This window comes from Grus americana, chromosome 5 (genome assembly GCF_028858705.1).
Source record: "Grus americana isolate bGruAme1 chromosome 5, bGruAme1.mat, whole genome shotgun sequence".
In the NCBI taxonomy this organism is placed as follows: domain Eukaryota; kingdom Metazoa; phylum Chordata; class Aves; order Gruiformes; family Gruidae; genus Grus; species Grus americana.
Genome location: NC_072856.1, coordinates 30,236,994 through 30,257,662, shown reverse-complemented (window position 1 = coordinate 30,257,662; position 20,669 = coordinate 30,236,994). Strand labels below are relative to the sequence as shown.

Genomic DNA, 20,669 nt, shown 5'->3' with positions numbered 1-20,669 from the left:
GCATGGATAAAACATGAATTCTGTATCTGCTAAAGAAACTTGATAATCAAACGTTGCATCAGTTCAAATATGAAGATTAAGTTGAAAATTGTGAGCTAAGAACACTTTTAAGCTGTTTGCTGCAGAAATAACCAACCACCTGTAAAGTAGTCAGCAAAGAAAACATTCAGACTGTCATCTCCATGTTTTCCAGGTAACATAGCCTCCAGGTGAGCTTGTTTGCAAAGCTTGTGATGCTAACGATTCAGCTACAGGCAGGGTCAGAAAAACTCAATCTGTGTACTTTTAATACATTTTCTTCAATGGCTAAAAATACCATTTTTTTTTCCCAAACAAATTCTGAGACTATAGAGAAAAGTCTGTGGCTGCAGGATACAGGCCATTGGCATTATTCACAGGAGGAAATGGAAGTGGTTTAGGGTGGAATGGCCAAGTGCTTGCTGACGCTGCTTCCTGCAACCCAGGCTCACTGACCGACCGCGCAAGCCATGGCCAGGTCATATACAAATAGAAAAGAAGGGCTAAGGAGAAGGTGCAGGTGAAAACAGGGTGCGGGTGAGAAGGAATTAAAAATTACTCACAAAACGTTACTAATAAACACTAAAAGCAGAAAGGTTAGCAGTTTCACTTTTGTTACATCCCTGAAAACAAGCTTGACTGGACAGTTTCCTGCTGACTTACAGACAGGCACAACAGTAACACTAGCTGTGAGCATACACCAAGGCGTCAATCTGCCTCCGTTCTGCTCATACCTCTTTGGGCACCTTCGGGAGAAACAGAGAGAAGAAACAGTCAGAGCTGCTAGGTGAGGCCACTTGTTTATAGATCGTACAGACAGATGTTCACATAGATTTCTGGGGACGCAGCCAGTAAACAAAACGCCCCAAGTTATATAATTATTCTAAGCAATTTCTTTCTTCCTTTCCAGATTTCTTGGGATCTGCACGAGATCCACTAAGATCTGAACTACATATGTTTGTGTAAGGGACTGAGTAAATTGACTTCTTCGTGAAGTCGATAGCAGGGACAGAGGTTCATCGCTACCTATGCATCTTGGATGTCTGTTTCCTTATTTATGCTATTCTGTTAATGAAATGTTCAGTTTCAGCAAGGATGAAAGGGCAATTGAAGAATATATGGAAAAGAATGTTACAATCTGGCATTAAGACACCATAAAAGCTTAAAAAATATGTTACTTGTGGATGGGGTAAACCCCGAGGTTACTATGGGCTGAATGGTTAGAAAACCTTGAATTTCCTTCCTATCTTCCAGGTTTCCCCTGAGTTCTTTGCAAAGTAAAAATTGCAATTTGTGTAGTCAGGCTGAATGATTCAGTGACTCTCTTGGTAAATGCGTACTGTCAGGATTTGCAACCACGGTGCTGAGAATGAAGCCTAGAGCTAGTACCTCGTAGATGGCAAAGCCAATGGTGTACAGGTTGGCTCCCAGCTTGCGTTCTTTCCTCCTATTTTTCTGCATCAATGCGACGAGAAAGCTGCAAATAACCTCTTCATCCTCAGGGTCATCATCTTCCTCCAGGAGCTTCAAGCGATACTGGGGATTGGTCCAAAACGTGTCTGTGAAACCCCACCAATAAGCCAAAGCAAACATGTAAAGCTTCGGTTTTCTAATGATATTCGTGATCAAAGAGAGCTTTTTAGTTCCCTGCCTGTGGCTCCTGAGGAAAAGGTTAAAATTTGGCTAATATGTGTATATTTTTTTACATGTTATGGGTTTTACATAGTTGCACTGCAACTGCAGCAAAGAAAAAAAAACCTGCACAGCAAAGGAAGATATAAAATGAAGAATTGGCCTCTGACAAAATTCCCAAGTACCTAAAGCTATCAGAAGGTGGATTTCTCAGGTGAGATCTAACTGTTGGAGTGATGTTGATTTATCTTACTTGGGGTACTGTGAAATATTTGAACAATGATTTATCTTTGCCACACCTGCCTTTTGGGCTGTAGATTTCCAGCTACAAAATCGCACGCCTCATCCACTGACGAAGCAAGGCTTTTCCTATGGCCGAGCACTGACCAGGCTGTGGTATGACTTAACCTGTAGGATCTAATACAGTCCCCATCAAAGAGGCCTTATCTCTTTTAAGACCCGTTGCTCACCTGGATAATTGCGGCAACCTCCAGCTGAGCAGCCTCTCACCCAGCGCCCTTCGTTGACTGACACAGTCCAGGTCTGGAGTTTATCGGCTTCCAGTGTATCAGGTGTGAGGTTACAGATCTCAAGTTTTGTGAAGTGCCTCATGAAATCTTCAAATGATATCCTAGAGGAATTGAGGGGAAACTGAACCGAGATGGATTTACCTGGTGGGCGGTTGTCTGAAAGATCCTGGTGAGGTGGAGGAGGGTGACCCATGTCACTGCCACTATTAGGGCAAGTTGGCAGTGGGAGTGCCATGATTTCCTAATGCATTTGGCCTGCTGGTTGGCCAATTAACACAGGTACAGCTCCAACCCGGGGGATGCTGGGCTGAGAGGATGGTGCATAGGAAGGGTGATGGAGAGCTTGTGGAAGTGTGGCATAATTAGGACTGTGCTGGTGGCACTCAACAAACCCTGGTGGGAGAATGAGGGGATCACAGAGCAGGGCACATGGGGAATATGAAGGCGAACAGGGATTACTGCAATGGTTTTAGCAGATTTAAGTAGTGCAGTGTGATTAATTTTTGCTCTAGTTGCATATCTCCTAGAGAAACACAGGTTCTTGACTGATGTTCTCACCAGAACTCCCCATCCTCCACAATTTTGTGCTGTAGGCGGATTTTCTCTTCTTCGTTAATGAGGTTCCATTCCTCTGACCTTCAAAAGAGTACACAAGTTAGATTACAATTTGCAATACAGTTTTCATTAAAATTACTACTCTTTACTGTAAGTCTCATAGAATGGAAAGAGTCATCTTGATACATCCATATAAATTTTCCTTTGTGAGCCTTGCAACCATTTGTTCTCAATGCTACCTTCTTGTCCACATGCCCAAATAAAGAAGCAATTGCCCTATTCCTCTCTGCCTTCCCTTTGGGCTTCCTCTTAGCAGCTCTCAAAAAATCTGCTGAACTGTGTTCATTTGATTTAGCTTGAAGACAAAAGTGATTGCAGATTCTCATTGCTGGAGTAGCTATTGAAATTCCTTTTAGGAAAACCGAATGAGAAGCTCTATCCAAACTTGCTCATGTACTGACTTCTTGCTTCATCTAGTTCTTCCATAACTTAAAAGATTTTTCTACTGTCACATCTTGTTTTGAAAATGGACATTGCTGAACTTGCTAGACAGTAAAATCAGGTTGACTAGGCTCTCTCTTAACTTCCATTGATTAAAGCCCCTCAACATCTTTTTTAGGTACCCTTTTCTTTTTATAGCTTCAGCTAAGCACTCAACTATGATCAACTTCAAAGTGCATGTGTCAAAATGACAGCAAAGACAATTCAGATACCTCATCATTAAATGTTAGAGTCATGCACAAGCTGCATAAGGGCAAATAAAGCTGCAATTTCTTTTTTCAAATCAGGTGAAGCTCTGTTTACTTACTTGTCACTCCAAGGTCCATTCCATTCCACCTGCCCCCAGGGGTTTCTCAGCCTTACCAGACGTATTTTTTCCCCTTTGTATGTTGTCTAATTGAAAAAGAACGCAACAAGAATAGACTGAGAGTAGGATCAAAAGGACACGTTCTGCCTGTCAAAGTGCTGATACCAGCTCCTCCAGTGATGGTGCTTTCCTGGGCCACGGCCCAGCCTGACCTGTTTGGAGTGAGTGCAGGAAGGCTGCAATACCAGGACGTGGCTGGCTGTGGCCACCTTTGCCCAAAGAGATCATGGTGGCATATCCATTTCCCCAGAAAGCCAGAACTTGGACAGGTTTATTTCTCCACAAGGCTTTCATTTATTTAAATATAAATTTTGTTTCCTTAGCTCATAATTTGTTTTTCTTCCTCCCCCTCCGCCCCATAGTTTTGCTGACATGCATGGTTCTAAGCCAGTATAGACCACAGCTGGAGGAAAGGGCCTGTACGTACCTCTTCCACAGCCGTGACAGAGTAGGCATGACCTTTGACAAGCCCGCAAGACATCCGGGTTTCATACTGCATTGGCATTATGGTCTGTTAGACACAAGATAAAAATGTGTAAGAGTTATGCAAAGCTCAGTCAACTGCTCTAAGGCAGGTATTGCCACCCAGGGCTTTTGGAGGGAGGAGGACACCGTTCAGGTGACAGGGGTTTTTGTCTCGTTCTCTTCTTTGCATTTGTCAAGGTGGCCAAGCTTAGTGCCCGCAGAATTGGTTAGAAAGGAGCGAAGTGTGAACTAAAAAAGCAAAAAAGTTAATAATATCAGATGCAAAGGACATTTTGTGATTTACTTATTCCCTTTGTGCAGGTTACTGCTTTTTGTACTTGGAACATGCTAGTACATAGCATGCTTAATCAAAACAATTAGATTTTCTATTAGTAGAACTATTTGGCCCTTTCTGGGATAGTATGTTCTTGTATGGCTCAGTAAGGGTATTACATATTAACTGCAAACATCAGAGCAGATCAACACCTAGAAGAATGCTTTCATCTTTACACATGGCTGCAATCTTATTACAATGACATTAAAACACCCTATTTAATACACTGTTCCTACTAACTTACATTATTTAAAAAAAAATTAATTTCCAGTGGAGATGTACTTTTTATTCCATAATTGTTAAAATCCTCATGACTGAAACTTTTTCCAACAGACATTCAGAAAGAGCATAGCTTGCTTCAGCAATGAGTTGCTCAGGTGTAAGTACATTTGCTGTCTTGGTAATCAACTGTTAGTGTGTCTGATAGATTTTTTTTTTTTTTTATTTATTTTTTTTTTTTAAATTTGCAAATCTCAGCATGCTGTTTATCTGGGAGATAAAGAATTGAGGGGAAGATGGCAGGTGCACACAATCTGCTGTGTTTATAGGAGAGATCACTGAGAACGATGGGAAGGGAAGGCTCCACTATGCGCACGTGGTCCATGTGCAAAACTTTCCCTCCTCCGTTATGTCTGTCACTGAGAGTTGATTGCAAGGCCGTGCCAGTAACTCTGCCATCCCTTCTTGACACATCTGATGGCATGAGAAAGGCAGGGCTGGAAATGGAGAATTAGTAAGGTCACACAGACACGTTCTCAGCTTGCACAGGGAGGATCTCATCCAAATATTTCCTGGCTGTCGCAATTATTTCCCTTCTGCTCCTGTTTGTGGTTGTTTGGGGTTTTTTGTTTTCCCTCCTGTTTCCATACTTTTTATGCCTATAACCTCATATCCATTTCCTTTTTTCTTCATTTCTACTCATGTTGTCACTATCGTTACCTTTCAGAATCCCTTTCTCTCTTTTCTGTTCAAGAATATTAACATCTGCTGGTGCCCTGGGCCACTTCTCTAAAGTGCTTCTGAAGGCTGTACTATCTGCCTCTTTCCATCAAGAGTCATGATTTTTTTTTTATTTTATTTTTTTTTCTGGTGACAGCTGAGGAGTGTGTAATAACCAGCAGCAAAACAGCTGCCAGGGCAGCAACTATAGAGTTTTCCAACCTTTGAGTAGACAGTCACTGGGGGGGAAATTCCCCCCAAAACATGGGTGATTTGGGCAGCTGTGCTTGCAAAACAAGACAATCATACTGGGCTTTCCCGAAGAATTACATCGTTTCAGTCTTTTAGGAAGACTAAATATGGGTGTCAAAAGAGGAAAAATTATCTGTTTCTGCTGCAAATGCAGCAGACGGTTTGCGCAACCAAAAGTTTTAGATGATGTAATTGGGGTGGGTGTTGGATTTTTTTCCTCTCTGTAAAGTGAGAGATGTAATTTCATTGTCATGGAAATGCAGCTCCCTAAAGGGCAAGGTATGACAGCTGCATGACAAAGGGGTCCCTCTAACGATTTGGAAGCTTTTAAGTTTCCTAACAGGGGATTTTCTTTTAATGGTTTTAACATCCCCCTCTCTGTTTTGCTGGAGTTACTTTGTATTTTATCACGCGTGTAAAACTCAACACGTTTTTTATTTTCCTCGTTGCGCATCTTAAACGAGGATCTTAAAAGCAGTAATCTCAAAGGAGCATCCTGAGACCAGACTCCCCTCTGTTGATGGGCAAAGCTCCATAGCGCTCTGTCTCAAAATAAGTTCACCAAGAGCTTTTATGCCTGGAGTGAGAGCCGTGCAGAGCTTGCTTTTTCTTTCTTTCACACCTCCTCCACACTCGGGAATCTTATTCCATTCTAGTATTTTAATATTCTTGCTCTCTCCATCCTTTGCAAGTGAGGGACTTTATAAAAATCCACAAATCATGTCCAGTTCCCTAATACAATAGCCAATGTGCCACTTTTTGACATATTTGATGTAATTTTTGCTCTACGTTTCTACTGTACAAGTAAGCTCTGGAAATTATAAGCCTTTGCCACAAGCCAACAGCCCTTTGCCTCAGTATCAGCAAAGCCCTCCAGTATCAGTCACTGTGTTTCAAAGGACTGTAATCCTTTCACACGTATGTCAAATAGCATCCGTAAGAACAAGTCTTTAGTGTTGGGATAACTCAGTGAAGCCAAATAAGGATTTAAAAGCATAGACGATATGTTTCTCTAACTGTTCTGCCTGTAAATAAAAGCCCTGTGAAGTCAACCACTTCTGGAAACGTACGAACCCAGGCCGGCCTTTCGTCTGTCCCCTGGTAGTCCACAGTGGAGTGAGTCATCTGTGCGTTTTCTAGATTCTTCACCATTCGAGCAATCAGTTCCCCAATGTCACTCCGAGGAGCCGATCCGTAGGAAAAGCCTAGGTTATCCTGGTACAGAGAATGGAGAAAAGTATTGTGCAGAAAGATGAGGCAGGGAGAGAGAAATGACACAAGAAAGATGAGTGGTAAAAGATAGACTAGATAACTTCTCTCTCATTACTGCTAGATGGTCCGTACTTATCTACAGTGGTTGATAGCACTGGTTGTTGTTCTGCCTTCACTGCAACTTCATACTCCATAATGGTTATTGAAGCTAGTTTTGGTGTTTTTTTGTACTTTCACTTTTAAATCAACCACAGTAAATGAAGACAATATAAGACTATGTTGGCAATTGAAGAGTTGATTTCCCAAGCATTTGCACACGTAGCATCTTTGACATGAAGATTTGTGTCTTAACAGAGTTGCAGCACCCTGCTACTAACCTCATTTTATTGGGTAAAGGCACTGGGGGGGGGGGGGGGGGGCGGGCTGGTTTTGCTGATGTCCCCCCTTCTTCCTACCTCCGTGTTCTCTTTGTTTCCCTTTTGGTAATTGCAGTTTGCTAATGGTTGGTGTCTAGTGGAGATTACTCTATCGCTTCGAAATGGATATTTGCTATGTGGACTAAACCAAAGAGTTCCAAAATGTGGCATATATCTGACTACGGATGGAGAGGTCCCTCTCCTCTGCTGTTTCTTATGGTTCATCTTCAAAGTTTGCATGGACTCACATCAATGGAGCTGGCCATGAGGGATCCTCTATCAATGGCATGTTTCATGATTTTATAGATATCTTTAGGGGCATCCTTTATCTCGTAGAACTCTGTGACTCCTCCAGTGAAGTCCTCCATGGCTTCAGTGGTGTTGCCTCCTTTCAAAGCTTCGTATGATCCATGGAGTCTTGGAAAGAGAAAAGAAAAATAAGATTCTCTTTTACACCAATAAAGATACCTACCTATATATTTTTTTTATACATAATATATTTTTGTCGCGTGTGTGTGTGTAAATTAAGATATGTAAACACATATACCAAAAAAAAAAATCCCCCAAACCATCTGTTTTGTAACCCTCTAGTTAAAAGTTTTAAAACATGCCACCTGCACACATCAGGGGGGAAAAAAAATAATAATAATAATGTTGAGAATCAAATGTAGACATGTGAATGAGTAGCAAAACCTCCTAGAAAATATGTTTTGCACCATCCCCAATTCTGAGACATGAAAATCTATGGGAAAAGGCAATGGTATGTTCAGAGCCTCTCTACGTGCTCATTATAGGTCCTGTATGTGGTGGTTTAACCACCTTTCCCAGCCAAAGCCCCAGTGGTGAGCCCGGCATGGTCCAGTGGGTCGTTTTACTTTGCATAGGCCTTTTCCAGGAGGGCACTCCAGAACTCATTGCGCTGGGAGGACTTGGTAAAGACCAGCTGGTTGTTGTACGTCGGTAAGCAGTCATCAATGACGACGTCCACCCAGTCTCCATAGCGCCAGAACTGGATAAAGGCAAACAGGAAAAAAACCTCTGAGTTGACTTGGTGCAGGGAGAGGGAGAAATGAGAAGAGAGAGGAGAAAAGTGGAAATTAACTGCTTCGAAATGTGGCAAAAAGCGATGGCCGTTGGGACGGAGGCAGCCAGACTGAATTCCCCCGAGCAACGCGTGCGGGACAGTGAGAGGTCCCTTAGGAGACCCAAGGGAAATATGGAAAGCAGTCAATCTTTTCTGAATAAGCGGTTCTTCAATAACTTGTTTTTGACAGACCAGCTGCTTGTGGGCCTAAAAATAGATGCTCTTGCCAACTACCAGTGCGCCTGTGCTGGCTGTAGCGCCGCATCTGAGCAGCGAGGCAGGACTGGGCACCTGTTGCTATCCCTTACACGCAGGACACAGCCGTCTGCAAATGCTTCCTTGGTGGGTTAATGCTCCCTAATCGCCTGTATGGGCTGACCCTTCTGCGACTGCCCTGTTGGGTGAGGCATTTCAATCCCTCTTCCTTCCCTGCTGTCGCTCGCGCTTCCATAGGGTGGAGAAGCGAGAGGGAAGAGCGCACCCAAGAGCTGAGCTCTCTCTTGGGTAAATAGTTACATCTGCTTCCTGCTAGATGAAGGGACTCACCTGGAAGTGAAAGATGCCAGCGTAGTTTTGTATAAAGGACTGGTCATGAGGTATGACTCTACAGAGTAGTTTTTTATTCAGTGTCAGGCAAGCAATGGCAGCCAGGAACCAGCAGTCACCTGTAAACAAGCAGAAGCAGCAGACAAAATGAAGGGACAGAGCAACTAGAATCAAAGGGAAAACCTGAGAACTGCAAAGGAGCACGTTAATTCTCAGTAGAGCATGCCATCGCCTTTCAGGAGAGGGCTCTTCTCCATGTGTTCTGCAGTACTTTCACACTTTGTTTATTTGCACTCTGGAAACGCTCATTGGCATCACCCATGGCTAGGTACACATCTGTTAAATAGGTGATGTTCCCTGTAAAAACATCAGCTTATGTTATGATTTCCCTGTCCCATGTGAATGCCTATCTGACTTCCTGCGTTATTTCTCCTTCCCAGCTTAGGGCAGAGGCCAGCTGAGAGATAACTGTCTCCCAGGTGGACCTCTCTACAGCTGAGGTTCAGTCTCTCACTTTCATTTTCTGCTCTCGAGACAACCCACTGTCCCGATCATCGTTCTGTGGGGCCTCTTTCCTGCTTCATTGCTCTGACGTGTTTTCCTCTTTTTGAATCTGTCTCTGCGCTGTTGTAAACACTGTCCCCTTTAGCGCTTTTCGGTTCCTCCTTCAGACTCCTGCACAAGTTTGCTGCCTCTGTGGGAGCTCTGGGAAAGCGACTTTCTCCCATAGTATTTTGTGTTCAGCAAAGGATGCCTCAACCCTTAATTAAAATCTCCTTGCTGCTACTGCAAAACAGGTTATAGGGTAAGCTTGCCTGAGCAGTGTGAATTAGTGGGGTGAGAGAGTTATACGAGGCAGTGAAAACTAAACCTGATTGCAGGGAGTTGTAAAAGAAATTTATGAAACAGGTGGAGTGATAAAACATATAGAAATACATATATGTATTTATTTTGGAAAGCCAACTCTATACATTCTAAGTTACCTATTTCCCCTTTGGAAGGATGTGGGGTCCACTGTGAACAGGAGTCTTCTAAACCGTCCAGTGTTCAGCAGAAGTCAAAAAGGTAAACAATGCTTTGTGTAATTGGGGAAGGAATGGAAGACCAAAGAGAGAACATACTATGCACATAAATTCATTTGCGTCTGCACCTTGGCAACCGTGAAATTCTGGTCACCTCAAAAAGAAAGGCAGTCTTAAATAAATTAAAAAACCAAAAAAAAGTACTGGGAAAGTGATGAGGACAGTCACAAGTACCAAACAACACTTAAATGAGAAGATTAACACAGGTTAGGATGGATTAGCTTAGGAAAAAGATCCCAGGAGAAGTTATAAAACCATGAAAGACATGGGAAAGCTGGGTGGGGAGTGACTTTACAAAGCAGTGCAGGTGAGTGCTGCGTGGATGACTGTTGCAGAGGCATCGCTTGTACCTAAGTAGCAGCTCTATATACCAAAGTATCTTTGAGCATCTGAGCTAAAGGTCTTCAATATTGGGCTTGTCCTTGAGTACAAGGCACACTTAGCTGGAGGCCTTCAGAATCTCCTGTATGGAATTAACAGGACTAAATACCTGAAAAAGTACAACAGTAGCTGATTAGATTTTTCTCTCGGTCAAATAAGTCCTTTTCTTTATCTCTTATTCTCATCTTAAGTAATTTTGTCCCTCCTCAAAGCCCGAAGGAAAGGCCAAATGGTGCTTTGTAACACACTCATGATATTAGTTCATGAAAAGCAAAACACTCTGCAAAGCATCTTTTGCTTAAAGATCTTCCCTAGATTGCTACTAGGCAGGTATCAATGATTTACTATAGAGAGAAGGAATGAGTAGATGTGTAGCGGTATACTGAGACAGAGGATTTCAAATATCACCTTGGAAGCAAAAGCCAATTAAGTGATGCAGACTTGAAAAAGTGCAGAGTTGAAGTAAGAATTTCATACCTAATTCTCCTTGGCAGATATCTGTTCTGTTGGCTCCGCCGATAATAAACCGTGGATTCTCACAGATTTCCTGCAAAATACAAACGAATGAGCAGGAAAAGCATGCATTGTGATGCCTGTTTGCCACCGGTTTAGGACAATGTTTGTCCTGGTTTAGGACAATGTAGGATAGTTTGTCGATATCAAAATCTCTTGCAGAGTTTTCAGCTGCAGAGTTTCACTACGAAAGTGTTTTGGAATCTGGATGTTCCAGACTTCAGCCAGAGTTTTCTCCATGTATCTACAGGGTCTAATAGCTAGCCTGGGGGAATCCCTCTGTATGGGGTTCAAACACATTAAAATGAGAAGAATAGGGAAAAATATTTTTCTACACAATGAAACAAACAAAAAAAACCACTGGAGGAGATAGGAGAGCAGGTAGGTTGAAAGAGCATCAAGGGACCAGATTAAATTCTTTTAAAATGACTTCAGGTTGAAGGTGTCCAGTTTGCAGCAACTAATATGCTGAGGCACTAATAGCATTGAAGAATGCATTGCATCAGGAATGAACCCCAGTAATGCTCCTCCTTAAAATTTGCCCAGGATCAGATGTTTAATTCTCAGGAATAATCAGTTGCTGTTTAAGAGATTTTATTCTTTTCCTCATGCTGCAGTATTTCATTGCCAGTGCTGCATTCAGAAATGTATATGGATATAATCTGTTTCTAAGGACAGGAAGCTCTTCTTTTGTCCCGCACTTTGGACAATGTATTGGGTTTGTCAGTATTTATACTAGTACAGAATGGGCACAAGATGCTGCACAGGCATAAATAATTAAGGAACTGCTGTAGGGAGGGAAGGACTATGTAGAACTACCGGCAAATGAGTTGAGACTATTGCAGGGTTACACAGAACCTTTTCCATATGAGACAAAGAACCATGGGATATAGGAAAGCCAAGGGAAGCAGTAGGTACAACCTGTCCTACAGAGAAAGAAAGGTCCCTGTTTCATCCCATCTCTCATACTCAAATACATGGTAGGGGGAAGAAAAAGACGACACTTAACTTTTGGACACATCTCTCATGAAGGTGAGGAAAGAAAGATATTGCAACCTGAGGACCACTTCCCTGAGCAGCTGCAAATGGTGAAGAAGACAAAGTATAGGGCCAAGAACCCAATCTGCTGGAGGATGGCAGGGCTGGAGTGGGAAGGAGAAAGCAGAAACAACTGACAATTGCTTGTGTGGCAGTACAGGCAGCTGACGCTACCTCTGTGGTCTAAAGCCTTTTTCCCTGTCATCAGGGTAGCCCTGGATTTTCCCAGACTCATGTTTCAGGTCTAGTAGTTTCGCTTGGCTTGAGCCCACTTTTTTGCCCCTTCACAGTAACCGGCAGAGTTGCTTTGATGTAAATATTTGGATTAGTCATATAGCCAGATAGAGACCAGCTTCCGGCTCCCCGCAGCAGTCACCTTATTCCCCTCGAGGGAGGGAACAGAGAGATTGTCCTGTTATTTTGGGCCTCGGTCAGCTGTCCTGGGGTCTAGTTCTGTCAAGGCAGCTGTTTGAGATGCTTTCATGCTTTTCTCCACCCACTCGCTTTGTTGAAAATGTTCTTCCTCGCGTTGCTGTGGTGGTCTCCTGAAAACTAGCTGTGAGATGCCAGGGTTTTGGGTTGCATTTTTTCAACCTCTATTACTGTGTTTTAGCTTGATCCTGCTCCTATTGAAGTAACAAATTCTGAAATCCAGCACGGTGTGTTTTAGATGAAGGTAGTAAGATGGTGCCTAAGTGTTTCCAAATATTAAATGTACAATGATTGTTCCTCAGTGCAATATATTGCATCTTGGTCTCGTTTGCTTTGGAGGATGGTTGGTAAAGGACTGCAAAGGAGGGAATCGTACAATTGTCACACGGACTGATTTAGCTATGACAGAAATGCTTTTCTTGCATTTCTTTACGGTAGCTAGGTGTGCTTAATACACTGTGGATATGCTTTTAATATTGTATTACTCTGTTCATCTCCAGCTGTGCTAGATGTGCTGAGTGCAGCCAAAGTTACAGTGAAAGGTTTCAAGGTCTTGCAAGGCTGATGAAAAGTACTCAGTCAGCAGAGCGAGATGACCTGGTGTTCAAGATGCGGGTGGCAGGTCTCTCCTTCCAGCCTTCCTGGCAGAACGAGGGATTGCTCTTCATCGCTGAGGTCAAGTTATCACAGAGTCCCAACAGGCTGCACTTCACTGATGCAACGATTCATCTAGAAAGAGTCTCCTCTGATCTGAGTGCCTCAGACTGCCTTGGTACTATCCAAAGGACTTTTGTGTTCACTGGCTTGATTCAGTCCACACTGTAATTTCATTACAGAGTCAAAGTTACAGCAAGGGAGACAGAGAATCCTAGGAGAAACCCATTAGTAGCGCGTGCTGCTTTCTGGGCAGAGGGTACTTACGAGTCAGCTGGAAGGGAGCACTGGAAAATGCAAAGGCAGCGTGCAACTAAAAATGGCATTTGACCTTTGTTGTATTTTCATTAGCTTTTCTTCTGTGTCAGGAAAAATCCTCCAGTCAGCTTATACTGTTGCAGCAAAAGGCATTCATGTCTTTAAAAATTCCTGTTAATAAACTATGGCATTCTGAGTAAATTCCCTAAACTGATCCTACCAGGTAGAGGAATCATCTTCTTTGGCCTGCCTAGGACAATTTGTAATCTCATGCTTCTCCCTTGGCCTCTTGTGGTTTAAACCATGCTATTAAGTGGCTGTGCTGCAGACTTCAAGGTAGAGCTCGACACTGTCAGACACCAAGCTGGTTTTAGAGTTGGATTGCCCTCATCTGAAAGTCCTGTCATGGTGACACTAAATGCCATCTTTGCTTTGTGGTACTGCCTGCAGAGGCACACATTTTGTGATCACTAAATTCAAACAGCTTCACACCTGTCCAGCAGATGATCTGACTGATTCATTTTCATTCTGAGCAAAATGCACTAGTCTGCTGACTTGATTTTATTTGTATTTGTTATGAAAAGAAAGTTCATCCTCCTGATTTTCTTGGCTGAGAGGATCACTATAGGGAAGTCACTGAATGTGGTGGTTAATGCTCTGACGTCCTGGCTGTGAGCAAGGAGAATGACAACGGTGCCTTTGAAAGCAAGGAGAATGACAACGGTGCCTTTGAAAGCACGGTGTCGCAGCAGAGCCTTCCTGTTAATGCCTTAGTGTCATTAGATCCAAACAGGACTGCAGCAGGACCTCGCGATACTCTGCATTATGTTATAACACAGACTTTCTCAGCTCTCAAAGATCGGTGACCTCGTCCCTGCTCTCAGCTGAGAGAAGCTCCTGCAGGCAGCATTGGTGGGGGAGGCTGAGGCCATTAAGAAAGCTGAGCGCAGCCTGTCACTGAGCTGGAGATAACCTGGCGCAGGTGAGAGCGGCTCTTTGGGCTTCTCTTAACTTCCACGGGTGAGCGAATGATTTAATATTATGCATTAACTGAGAGGGATTTTATTTTCCCTCTACATACCTAAACCACGCTCATGCATGCTCTGAACAGAAACACTGGATGGATCCTGCAGTCTTTGCTCAGGGAAACTTTCAGGGCTGTCACTTGGCTTTTGCCCAAATTGAGTATCAGGAGGTCCGCTCTGTGCATTCACGTCGTGGCACTAGGTGGGTAGAATTACAGGGGCCTTCTTGCTGTCCCCATGCCAAGGCTCACAGCTGCCCTGTGTGGCAGCCATCCTTCTGACGGTAAGGCACAAGACCAGTCCTCGTGCCCTCGCTGCCCTCGCAGCAGCAGAGGCCAATCGTTTCGGGAGGTGGTGGAGGAGGACCTGACCTCCGGGTAGCACCGACTGCAAAGAGAAGAGCGTGTAGGGCCAGATGCACGAGAGCAAGGAGTAGCTCTGGGGCTGGGATGCCCGACATCTCTCACCACCTCAGCAATGAATTGCAGGAGCCTTGAGGAAGAGGTTGAGTCACAGCACGGCCATTGCCAGGGAAAGCAGAAAGACCCCAGGTCTCTGCAGCCTGCACGTGGGAGGGGAATTTGCCCATGCCGGGTTCAGTGGGTGCCTCAGCTCAGAGCCGGGGATCCATGTGGCTGACTTGCTGTGGGGTCCTCATAAATCCCAGGTGCAAAAGCAGACTCATAGCCTTTCCATACGTCAGCACGGTATGCTGAGAGCTACAGCGAAGAAACACTATTCGGCTGAGGAACGGCACTGTCAGCAGTGCTTGGTTATGGCACTGGGACCTGGCAAACACGTGCCCTTTAGATTGACTTTGTGATTCCTCAAATAATACTTGGAGATTCCGGAAAAGCTTGCACTCAACAGTCCCACATGGATTCATGTCACCGTAAATAATGCACATTTAAGGCCAGCGTTAATCTTTCATGTATGTTATATTCTCATACGTTGATCTTGTGTGGTGATGGGGAGCTTGGATACAAATTGGTTAGGTGGCATGACTAAGGTGACTCAGAGAGCCAGAGGCAGTCAGGAAGAGGCTGCCTGTTTCCCAGCTCTCTGTTTTAAATGAGATCTTAGAGTACATTGATCACTTGCTTATTGGCTGTTTCTGGGGGTGGCATATACAGTATGCTACAGAAATCAGGGAAAAGATCTGGAGTGAAGCCAGTATTAGGATATTCTCTCAGGACTTCTGAACTATCTGGTATTTTGTTTTCTTCTAGAATACATTATCAAGTCTGATTCAATTCAAGTTTGACCTGAATTTCAAAGTGATTAAAAGTTACCATTTTATAGGACTGTAGTTTATAAGCTAATTGCTTTCTTTGCAAAAAAAATGCTATTGCAATTTAATAAGAACAGAAGTTGTCCATATGTTTACAGACTACTATGAAAATGGCCTGTGCAGTTGAATCCTTACATTCGGTCCTTCAGTGATTGCTTTAATCCCTTAGCAAAATACACTTTATTCCCAGTATTACTACTTCATACTCACTTGACTTTATGACGTTCTGTTACCGTGTCTATTTTGGCTACTCGTGTATATAATATTATCAGACAAGTCCTCCTACCAGTGCTATATAACCTACAAAGTCCAGTGAAGCAAAAGTCCTGGGTCAATCTGAGACCAGCACCAATAAATACAGATCTTTTACATCAGCACCCAAGAGACGTCTCACTTTGCAGTTGTGGTATGGATGGCAAAGTAGGGGACACGCTATAAAAGGAGAAAGCGTCATATGTGGGTCTCTCTTCTCTGGGGACCTGCTGGCTACGGCAGAGACCTGAATTACAGGGTATGTTTTAAAACAAACGCATTTGCGACAGAAGGCACAGGCGTGTCTACAAATCAGGCCTGGTGTGTCCCCTCTATCAGGGGATCGACCTCTATTGGGGTCGGGACTGACCGGATTCATGATCCCACCGCGTGCCAGTACTCGGCAGGCGCAGATTGCAGCCCTCTGGATCTCCTGCCTCTGCTCCGCCTGCAGCTGGCACCAAAGATACATCAGGCAACTGAACACTTGGGTCAAAAGAGCACAGATAGCTTTGGGTTTGATGTTTAGGTTGCATTTTGAGTCTTATGCAGTTCCCAGCTTGTTGTTGCTATGTGAATAATAAGTATAGAGCTTCCACGTTTATTTGTTAATGAGTGGCTTAAAGAAATATCTTTGGATAGAGACCCTGAAAAAACAACGGCTTGATCTGTGCTTGCTCAGTTATATTAGACAAGTCTGAGGTTACATTGTGCTTTTTTTTCAACGTTTTAATGCTTTCTGACATGCCCACTTGCAGTCTGTCTGCCCCAGCGTGCTGGCACTCATCCACTGTACCGCTGTATCGCTTCTCTCTCTCTAGAAACAGGGGAAGTCCCATCCCTTTAAGATGATTGACTTGTGGCTGCACATAACTCATTCGTACATGTTTCCAGGAGCTGATGCAGCCGTGGTGATGATGAAGGAATGACAGAGCACGTACACACAGGGCGTGGCAGATGGGGGAGTCACGCTTCCCCCCCCATGCTGCTCATGCCGTTGTTGTGACAGCGGCACGTGGCCTTCCTCTACGTCCGTCAGCAAGAGCTCCCCATCTTTCGCTATTTAGTTACATTCCTGTGGTTAGTTTTATCTATCACCACTGACCTTGCCATTGCAGCACAGATTTGGGTGTTGGGGAAGCATGGCAAATCTAAAAGAGGTGGCCAAAAACCGCCAGCGAGGGAGCTGGGGAAGCTCCTGAGAACCACGTCCTCACTGCCGGGCACGGGATGGCAGGGGCAGAGGGGGCTGCCTCGCTGGAGGGGAGCAGCTGCCCCGCAGGAATGACAGCGAAAGAGGGTAACTCCTCCTGCGGTAGGATGGGGAATCAACTGGGAAGTGAGGAGTTAGTCCTCTGCCTGAGAGAGAGACTCAGGCTGGGAAAGAAGAAAGAGGCTGGCTGAGGAATGCCTACAAATAGGAAAACTAAATGGGATTAGTAGGCAGGAGTGGGTCCTCACAGAAATCACAACACCCACCTTCATGGTAGGTGGGTAATATGTTAAACTACCTTTGCGAGTTGGCTAAGCAATGTTGGGAACAAACAACTGAACAAAAGCATGTTTCAGACCATAACCTGTCCTTTTGTTTTCACAGATTAGGAAACCAGCAGAATACTAAAGTAAAGCTGTAAGTGAAATAAGGTAGTGTTTAAAAATTAAGCCTTGGAAAACCCAATAACTTGTTGCAGAATGAGATTTTTTTTCTTTGGTAGTTTCAGACAAGAAAATCCCTAGCAAATCATGCAAGAAAAAAATTAAGTTCCATTATTTCTTTTTCTACAGCTTTCATTCCATCTCTTTTTTGTTTCATTTTGGTTTACTGTATTTTAGTTATTATATACACACTCTCCAAGCTTCCACAGCCCCAGCTAGTTATCTTCCAGGAGAGCTCTAAAGAAATAGACTTGCAGCTTATTCCCCCCACCTCCTCTGATACACACTTTCTGCAAAAATGTAAGCTCAGGGTGAATACTTCGATTTACAGAAAGTAAAAGGCACTCAGCAAACATGTTTGTTACTTACTCGTGGTCTTTTCCATTCGAACTTGATGGGGATTTTCTGGCTATAGAAGAGGGAGGACTCGTTCGGTGGGAAATCAGGATCTTCATAGAGAATGTTTTTCTCCAGGCACTTCTTGTGAAGCTCTTCATAGGTCTTCTCTTTTACTTTGATAATGGGCTGGTTGCGACTTATAATGGCAGAATAAATCCCCCCTGTGCCCCCACCCGCACCTTCAGTGGTAGTGCTAAGAGTAGCGCTGGGAACTGACCCAGCGCCTGTCTGCTGAGCCACCGCTGCATTTATGGCAGACGGCATGGGAATCAGGCTTAAAGCAAAGGCTGAACGAAAGGAAGATCTTGCAAACTGGAAGGAAATTTGAGAAAAGAGGAAGTGGCTGTGTAAACCGCTTTTTCTATCTGTTGAAAGTCTCCTAGTCAAATTTGCAAGCAACAAAATTCCATGTGGTTGAGCACGTTGTGCATCCTCTCAAAGATCAGTATTTTGTCATAAGAAATCAGAATTTATTCCCTGATGCGGAACAAGCTAATCTGTTGGCTAACTCTCGTGCCCGAGTTGTATCTACAGCATGCGTGTGTGCCTGCCCTGTGAGTATAAGCGTCCAGAAGGGACAAGCTTTAACCCGTGAAATCTAAAAATAACTACAGGCAAAGAGTGAGAGAGAGGGAAAGTGAGAGGGAGGGGGTTAGCGAGGTGGTGTCAGTCTTCTGCGCAGCTCGTGCTGAGGCCAGGCGTGTTCCTGGGATGGGCTCCGTGCGCGGGCTGACTCCTGGTGCAAGCAGCTCATCTCTTCCTTAAGCAGAGACAACAGTGAAACTGGGAGCTCGACTCCTGCTGGTTTGGGAATGGACTTATGACGTAGTGCCAGTCAATAAACTAGTCCTGACACTCCCGAAGGAACTGTTGTACTCGACTTGTTTCTACCCTTTGCTGCAGAAAAGACATGTAGAGATTTTTAGTAGTGGAGAAGATTATCTGAAGACATGCTCCTAATGGTGAAAAAGGTAATTACCTGATGCTACTGAGGTCAGGTCAATACCTGCCAGCTGGGTTTGGCTTCTCTAGAGAGCAGCTCGCCAGCACTAAGGTTCACCTGGTGACAGCCACCTTCCAGGTAAATGGCACCTTTTCAGGTAGGGGCACAAAAGTTTATAAGGGGCCCAGTGTGGAAACTGGGCCATTCTGTGTGTGTTAGGATATACAAGTCTAACAGCTGAGATGTCCAACTTTGCACGTTATTTTGTCACGCAACAGTGGGATAAGGGACAAATTCAGAGTCTCTGTGAAAGAAAATTTAACCACATGTTGCTCTTCTCTATAACCCAGCCCTTTAAAAGCTGACATTGCTTAAGTGTGAAGAAAAGCCCCCTAACACCTTGATTTTTCTTTGACTGGGAAGTCTTAAATCACACAAAGACATCAGTGTTATTTTTGCCTAATGACACTAGTCTCTGGACTCTGGCTCACGTACACATTGCTGACCTTCTGCACTAGTACTAGGGTGTTTTCCAAAGCACTGATTCTTGTTTCTCAGCCATTTGCTTGGTTTACACATTTCAAATCAACAGTACAATGGACAATCTCTACAGCTCGTTCAAAAAACCTCCACTAGAGGAACTTTTAAAGAAGGTAATATAGTTAGTAAGCTTGACTAACCTCTAGGAGTATTAATCCTCAGTCTTCTAATGGTGGCTTAAATCCTTTTTATAATGAAGGCAAACCTTCTTGCAGCAACAGGGCAATCAGAAAGGACAGATTCGAGTGTTTGTGGAAATAGGAATGTAATTGCTTCATGGTGGGTTGTCCAGATGCAGAATTGATGACTTCCTCATCACATTTAGATGCAAGGATTGCAGGTGTCATATTTGACATTACTTTGCAGGACAGCTTGGCAGACCCATGTGTCACGCTTTCCAGGATATTTCAAGAGCAATGCAAGTAGGGAGATGCAAGGGCCTCTCACTGCACCGCTTCAGCAAAAATTCTCATTTTGGAGCCTGCGCACGTGTTCTTTCTGTCATGTCCTCCCTTCTTGCCCAATATAAAAATTCTTATATTACATCTCGTACACAGAGCTCTGTTTTGGGAAGAATGTCAGTAGCACAGGTGTGATATTTGACAAACTCCTTCTGGGCTGCTGGGGAGGATCAAGTGAAAGATTAGCAGTGTTTTGTTTTGCTTTTTTTTTTCTTGGGATGGTCAGCAAGTGTCAGGGTACAACGTGCTGCTACTGCTACAGCTAACAGTTCAGCTAGTGCCTGCAGAGGGAATGGCGAGTGGACGTGCACTTCTCACTTTGAACCCAAAGTTGTTCTTTACAGATGTTCAAGAGTATTTTGTGGTTATGCCTGTTCAAAAAACAGCCTCTCCTTTTCTTATTTTTTTACTGGACAGATGTTTTGGTATTTAGGTCTTTTTTTGTGAGAAACAGCAGTTGCTAGTAAAAGACAAATGGTGTCTTTAAAGAAACACAATTTACCATAGAGAAGAATGGATGTGCTGTCTGCTACAAACAGCAAAATAAACCCTTTGTCCATTAGGAATTAAACCACTTTTGCGATGCAATTTCTTGCAAGCAGAAGTACCCCAATAGCTGCCTTGTTCAGACAGAGCAAAACTGAACTACATGGATGATAATCAGTTTAATTTTAATGAAGTTTTATCTCCAGTTGTTTTCACTAATTGAATTAAATTACTTTTTTGTGAAGATATACGATAAATTTATTTCTTCATTTTTGGCATAAATATGTGGAAAAGTATGTGGAAAAGTATGTGAATTGCTACAAATATCAGTGTAAAAGATATTCTTTAAAATTTATTTCCTCATGTCTAAAGACACATCTGCTAAGACCTTCAGCAACTAATTCCTA

At 43.6% G+C, this 20,669-nt stretch overlaps 1 protein-coding gene across 1 annotated transcript in view; it reads right to left on the bottom strand.

The window, feature by feature from the left end:
* CAPN3 (calpain 3) overlaps nt 1-19,498 on the bottom strand; it is a 32,040-nt gene extending 12,542 nt beyond the window's left edge. Inside the window, exons 1-12 of the mRNA XM_054828665.1 lie at nt 19,456-19,498; nt 17,803-18,729; nt 10,792-10,861; nt 8,852-8,970; nt 8,097-8,230; nt 7,470-7,638; nt 6,668-6,808; nt 4,031-4,114; nt 3,544-3,629; nt 2,739-2,816; nt 2,121-2,281; nt 1,408-1,577 (exon numbers count right to left, since the gene is read on the bottom strand). Of these exons, the coding sequence (XP_054684640.1) occupies nt 1,408-1,577; nt 2,121-2,281; nt 2,739-2,816; nt 3,544-3,629; nt 4,031-4,114; nt 6,668-6,808; nt 7,470-7,638; nt 8,097-8,230; nt 8,852-8,970; nt 10,792-10,861; nt 17,803-18,096 (1,506 nt within the window). The 5' untranslated portion in view covers nt 18,097-18,729; nt 19,456-19,498. The remainder of the gene's footprint in view (nt 1-1,407; nt 1,578-2,120; nt 2,282-2,738; nt 2,817-3,543; nt 3,630-4,030; nt 4,115-6,667; nt 6,809-7,469; nt 7,639-8,096; nt 8,231-8,851; nt 8,971-10,791; nt 10,862-17,802; nt 18,730-19,455) is intronic.
* Between the last annotated feature and the right edge of the window lie 1,171 nt (nt 19,499-20,669).